A 6,353-nucleotide genomic window follows, 5' to 3' on the forward strand; every position below is an offset into this window, starting at 1 on the left:
TCACTGACAACCAGAGAGAAGTCAATCTCCGACCCAGTCCTGCCTCCCCTACTTGCCCTACAGACACACCTGCATTACATTTGGGCTTCAGCAAAGCGCTGGTGTCAGAGAGTAAAACTATCTCCTCTCCTCCACTGTTCTTTAATCCACAGAGCCCGGGGCCGACTGGCTGCTGGTTCTGGCTCAGCGCGGAGGTATGTGATATAATGCATATAGGCTAAGTTCATTATTCTCATATGTTTGACTGAGCCCCAGGCTGTGTCCCAAATGGTACCCTATTCCCATATATAGTGCTCTACGTTTGACGCCCTGGCACTAGGGAATAGGGTGTCATTTGGGAGGGCCCCCAGTCAGTTACTCCGTGTAATAGTCAGACCCAGGGCCACATGCTTAGAGGCCGCGGATTATGGAGGGAGGGAGAATATTGTCTTTGACACAGTAAGCAAGCAGATGTTTTCTGACATCCCTGTACACTCAATTAACGAGCAAATTGCCCAAGCTGTAGTGACTACCAATTGTTACTCTATTGGAACGATGAAGTAGCTTGACTGGTGGTCTGCTGCACAAACATGTTCGTTTTTTGTTTGTTTAAGGAAACCACTACAATTTTGTTGTGAATTTGTATTCACTGCAAATTTGTTGTATCTGCAATTCAAACAGTCAAGCTACAGTAATATCTTAGCAGTGATTATTTTAAAACATCTTAAATGGTACAAATTGGTGTGTATTTAATTAAAGGAAATAATAATAATAATAACGATATAGTAAAGCAAAAGAAGATAACACATTTTCACCAGATCTTGTCCTATAGCATTATCAATACATTTTCTTGAAACCGACATACATATTTTTTTAACAATATCTAGATGAACAATTATACTTTTAATTCCTAATTTAAATGAATTCAAAGTATCTCTCTCTCTCTCTCTCTCTCTCTCTCTCTCTCTGTGTTGTTGGCAATGTTTTATGTCATCTTTAACAAGTTGCTGCAGCAACCAAACATCTGGCAAAGATAATATTTCAGGTATGCGTGGTATAACTAAGCGTCCGTAAACACACGTGGCCACTCCAAACAACAGCCGGATACCCTGGCACCGGGGAGCTAGTAGCCTAAACAGCGACCTAGCCCTCCATCAATAGCCGTGTTACAACGTTTGGCTCCTGGCTCGCCATGCACCAAGGACCCGTTAAACTAAAGGAGGCCTGGAGGTCAAGATGATGACAGAGTATCTCATCTCAGGGGGGAAAAAAGCCAAGCCAAGCTTACATATGTTGTCACCAAATTGACTCCACATCCCTCCTCAATATAGCCATATGATTTTAGAATATAAATTACTACGGTATCTTAATTGCACAAACACAACATTTGTTTGTGTAGTTATGTATCTCTCTCTCTCATCTCTATCCCTCCCCTCTGTCTCTCTATCACAGATTGTGTGCTGTAGTTCTGTGGAACAGTTCATTTCTGCTGACTACACAAATATAGGCCAAGGCAGAGGAGTAGGCCCAGTAGCCTACATCTTACTTGAGCTTTTTATAACAAAGCAAAAATGCCCAAATATTGCAAACCCTGCATTCAAGATAGTCCTAAATGTAGAAACAAAACTAGCATTTTGCTCATCATTATTTTGATTGGATGTTTTGGACACACCAATCGTATTTCCCCCTCTAGCACACATCCCCATAGCCTAAGGAGAGGTATGTTGAAACATTTGTTATGTTACCATAACAATAGCCTATCCTTTCACAGGAATAAGTAACAATTACACGGAGATATATCACAAACCCTGGGTACTTGCATAATACACTACAAGCCCAGGAACAAACATATAGCCTATATTACATCCTTTCGGATTACAGTACATGTAATACATCAAAACAATCGGATTAGTGGCTGTAGCCTTGTGTGTGTGTAGTATTGCTTTACGTTGTAATAATACTGGGACTCATAAGATTGTCACATCGTTGAAACTGTTTGTGTTTTACAGGGATTTCTCAAGAAAATAAACCAATGCAACTCACTACAGACTGCAACGTTTGCTAGCAGAACAAAACTGCGTGCTGATGTACCCCAATAGGCCTCATTATTGTAGCAGGGCCATAAGGCCATCACAGTACATCAAGGCAAGAAACAGAACGCCTTAATTACTCTAAATAGCCGCCGTAAATGTAGTCACACTGTGTGAGGTGTTTTGTACCTTCGTTTCTGTTTTATATAATTAATTCGAAATACAGAAGACAAACGTTCCCTTCAGTTTGTTTATATTTAGGCATACCTCAGTCTTTTAAAATGACACATGATTTGAACCATAGGCCTATATACAAATGACGTCTATGTACGAACAGAAAATGCAACATGACACCTAATTTTGCAATAATAGGCCAAACTTTTATTTTACATTGCGTCCCTTATTCTAAAGCCAGGACAATATAGGCCTCTATGGCGAGCTAATAAACACGTCAGATTTAAATCAAATAGATTGGCAATTTATTAGACAAACAATGCAATGCCTTCAGAATACTTCTAACAAATAAGACAAAACATTTAATAGAATAGGTCGGTATACAAGTTCCCCTCCTTTTTTTATAAAATAACAATTCCTAGGACAATTTTAGGCAGCTGAATTTGGAAACTTAGTCCAGAACATCCAACTAGAATCCCTTACTTTCTAATAATAAATTACTATATGCAATTTACAATCAATAACACGTTTATAAAATGGTGGATGTTAAAACAACAATCTTTAAAAACAAAGTTCCCGAAGTGAGAGAGAAAAAAACTTACGTGTTTTTTGGTGATGTAATACACCCCTCTGTCTGACATACACACCAGAACAAATCTCATCTCTCTCAATATGTTTAGTCCATTCTGTGAGGAATAATGGACCGGTATGAGGAAGGTTTAAGTACAAAAAGATGAAAATATATATATTAAAGTTATTCGTTTAAAAAAAAACATGGTTTTGTTGTTTTTAGAACTTGCTGCAGTCATAAACGAAAGCTCCGGAAGTACGGTAGATGGATTGACCGGAGGGGAAAGCCATTTGACAGCTATTATTCCCGTTAACCGGGGAGCTATTCAAACCGATCCGTTGAGACTCGAACATCTCTCGCACCGAGTGGAAGTTCTGTTGCTGTGCCGGGTAGCTCGTGCCCAGATGTCCCAGGTCCCCGTACCAGGACGCGAGCCGGCCCTGGTGCGCATGGTGACCACCATCCTGTCCCACGCTCAGGTTGCCATGCCCGAGCGGGGATGTGGTCGTCGTGGTGATGGAGTAATCGGACAGTGTCTCGTCCACCGTGGTAGAGGGCGCGAGGTGGCCGCCTCGGTCTCCGGCGTACAAGCTCATGGCTTGCATGTTGCAATGGTATGTAGCGTTAGAGTTCGTGGAGATGGAGTTCTGGTTGCAGTTTGGTGAGTTGTAAGCAGACGTCTGGTTGGGGGAATAGTTGAGCGATAGAGAGGGGGTTATACCTGTCCTAGAGGATGCGATAAGAGGGGACGTGAGCTCCGTGGTGCCCTGGGGCGACCCCCGAAGTGAGGTCATGATGTTGTCCACGCTGAAGCCCTGCGCCGAAGCCTGGATGTGGTGGTGATGCTCGGGGCCCTCCATTGAGAGAGACCGGGCGGAGGGCACACTGTGAGGGCTGCCGGTGGACATACTACTGCTGCTGCCAGGACTCTCTGTTTTGGGCACAGGTAAACCTGGGGACTCGGCCTGTGGAGGAGTAGAAGTCCCGTTCTCCGTCTTTATATCCTGGATGCGCACGGGCTGGGAGCCTTGCACGGGCTGCTCGTTCTCCAGGTCAGGGGCTCCTCTCCTTGACGAGTCCTTGCCTTGCCTGTCATCCTTGTCCTTCTGAACATTACTCTTCTTGAACCGTCTGCGACGCCTCAGGAAGCTGCCGTTCTCGAACATGTTATAGGAGTCCGGATCCAGAGTCCAGTAGCTGCCTTTACCCGGCTTCTTATCGTCCCGGGCCACTTTGACGAAGCACTCGTTGAGGGACAGGTTGTGCCGGATGCTGTTCTGCCAGCCCTGCTTGTTATCTCGGTAGAACGGAAACCTCTCCATGATAAATTGATAAATCCCATTCAGTGTCACCTTCTTGTCTGGTGAGTTCTGTATCGCCATGGTGATGAGGGCGATGTAGCTGTACGGAGGTTTGACCATGTCCTTGGGCTGGTGCTGCGGGGTGTACGGTCCGTACGCACGCGCCATGCTGGCCTGGTACTGGTCTTGGGCCGGGTGAGAGTACATACTCATGGGAGCAGACATACCGGTGTATCCTCCACCGGTCGCGGCCCGGTAGTAGCTCTGGTCACTGCTAATGTAAGGCACGACGCCAAGGGAGTTAGGACTGGAGACGGAGTAGCGCGCCTGCATTCTCTCCTCGCCTTCCCGTAAAGTTTGAAAGAATTAAGAACTCTCCCAAAAGTTTCAGCCGGACGGGGATGGGTAGCTCCGGTTTCCTTCGCAGTCTCCTTTGCTTTATTTTCTGTTTGTTGCGAAGGGAGTTTGTGGAAATATGTTTAGCCTACGCCACGGCTTGCCAGGGTGACTGGAGTGAAGGCTGCGCACAGTCTACTGAGGCGAACATTGAGAAAACTACAGCTCAAGCATCCGTCACGACAGAGAAACTTGTTTTACTCTGTTCACATTTTGGCCTGTGGCTGCTCCTCCCCGAATGCGTTCCAACATCCAATCCGATGGGAGCTCGATTCGAACGTGCACGAGGAAAAGCAAAGTTGCAGCAGTCAGAGATCCTTCCAAACTGTGTTAGACACACACGCACACACACACACACACACACACACACACACACACACACACACACACACACACACACACACACACACACACACACACACACACACACACACACACACACACACACACACACTGAAATTAAACAAGGAGAGGTGTGGGGAACTCCCAGCTCACGTAAGATGATTTGAGGGACAACGCTATAGTATTGCTCAATTTGCCAACGGTTTGTGCAATATTGAACCATTAACATAGGCCTATTTAAAGTATATGGCTTAATATTCATATGATCTGTTTTTCATACATATTCACATACCGTATATCTTTGTTACAATGTGTAACCTAGTGTGTAAAATGAAAGCGTGTAGGGCAAAATGTACAATTACACGAAGTCTTCAATCATTTCACCTCATTTGAAATGAATTACTTGTTTATACATTTAAAAACGTTTTCTATATATTTTTTTGTATTACCTTGCTATAAGTCTATATTGAATATAAAACCAGAAAGTTAATTTTAATTTTGTTGTCTCTTTATGGATGACAGTATAATTTTACTATAATTTTTCCTGCCAATCTCATGGGTTACAAATTAAATTAATCTATAAAACATTATATAATCAATAACAGCAATGCTAATTCAACTACACAACTAACTTGAATTTATGTTATTTAAAGCACAAAATCAAAATCAAATGTTGGCTAAAAGACCAGGGGCATTTTAGGCGGTCTAGGCCCTGCATCTCAGTTCTAGCTGCACCACTACAGAACCGTGTTCGATCCCGGGCTGTATCACAACCGGCCGTGATCGGGAGTCCCACAGGGCAGCGCACAATTGGACCAGCGTATTCCGGGTTTGACCGGGGTATTTTTAGTAGTTAAATAGAGGTTAAATAAAATCACATGTAATCACTGCCCTGTAATCTTTTCTGATGGGCACAGCACAACAAAATGAGAGGTGTCAGAGATTCCACATGATGTAAATGACTAACCTGGAGGAGGGATAGATGCCTATTTTATTACCTTATTACTGTCACTGCTTCAAACGCTTTTAACAGGCTTTGATGATCATTCTTAAACTCGGCCTGTATTCTTCCTATAGCCTATAATGAAGAATGCATAGGGTCTTACCACAGGCCTACCATATATTAGCCTACCGATATCAAAAGGCACACTAGATTTAATCGACAGCAACATGCTGATATGATATCAGTGCTCTCCTCTGCTGTTTGGCTCCGTGATGCTGAGTTCATCAACATACGCCACGATCTAAATATTTCAATACAAGCACGGATTTGGTGTCAAAAGGTGCTAACAACGACATCACTGTATTAGGTATTAGACTACCTATTGCCTATATGAGTATTACAATATTTTGTTAACAAATAATAATTGTTGTAGGCGTACGTGAATTTTGATATAACTATCTCAGCCAAATTAACTTTTGTTCTAATGTAGGCCTGGGTTACTATTACTCAGTGTAGGCCATGTTTGGGGGATATTATTGCAACTGCATTTTAGACGGCTCAATATTTTTTATTAGTAGGCCTATTAGTATCATTAGCCAAATAAAATAAACAAAACT

The 6,353-nt window shown here is 43.1% G+C and overlaps 1 protein-coding gene across 1 annotated transcript; it reads right to left on the bottom strand.

Annotated features, from left to right (window-relative positions):
• Positions 1-2,471: 2,471 nt before the first annotated feature.
• LOC109898092 (forkhead box C1-A) lies at positions 2,472-4,684 on the bottom strand. The gene has a single exon (XM_020492883.2). It carries the CDS (start codon positions 4,386-4,388, stop codon positions 2,973-2,975), a length of 1,416 nt encoding a protein of 471 aa, XP_020348472.1. The 5' UTR covers positions 4,389-4,684; the 3' UTR covers positions 2,472-2,972.
• Between the last annotated feature and the right edge of the window lie 1,669 nt (positions 4,685-6,353).

Source organism: Oncorhynchus kisutch, linkage group LG10 (genome assembly GCF_002021735.2).
Source record: "Oncorhynchus kisutch isolate 150728-3 linkage group LG10, Okis_V2, whole genome shotgun sequence".
Taxonomy (NCBI): domain Eukaryota; kingdom Metazoa; phylum Chordata; class Actinopteri; order Salmoniformes; family Salmonidae; genus Oncorhynchus; species Oncorhynchus kisutch.

Bases quoted from the DNA above. Each gene is read 5' to 3' on its own strand.
- LOC109898092 (XM_020492883.2), bottom strand. From the start codon at position 4,388: ATGCAGGCGCGCTACTCCGTCTCCAGTCCTAACTCCCTTGGCGTCGTG.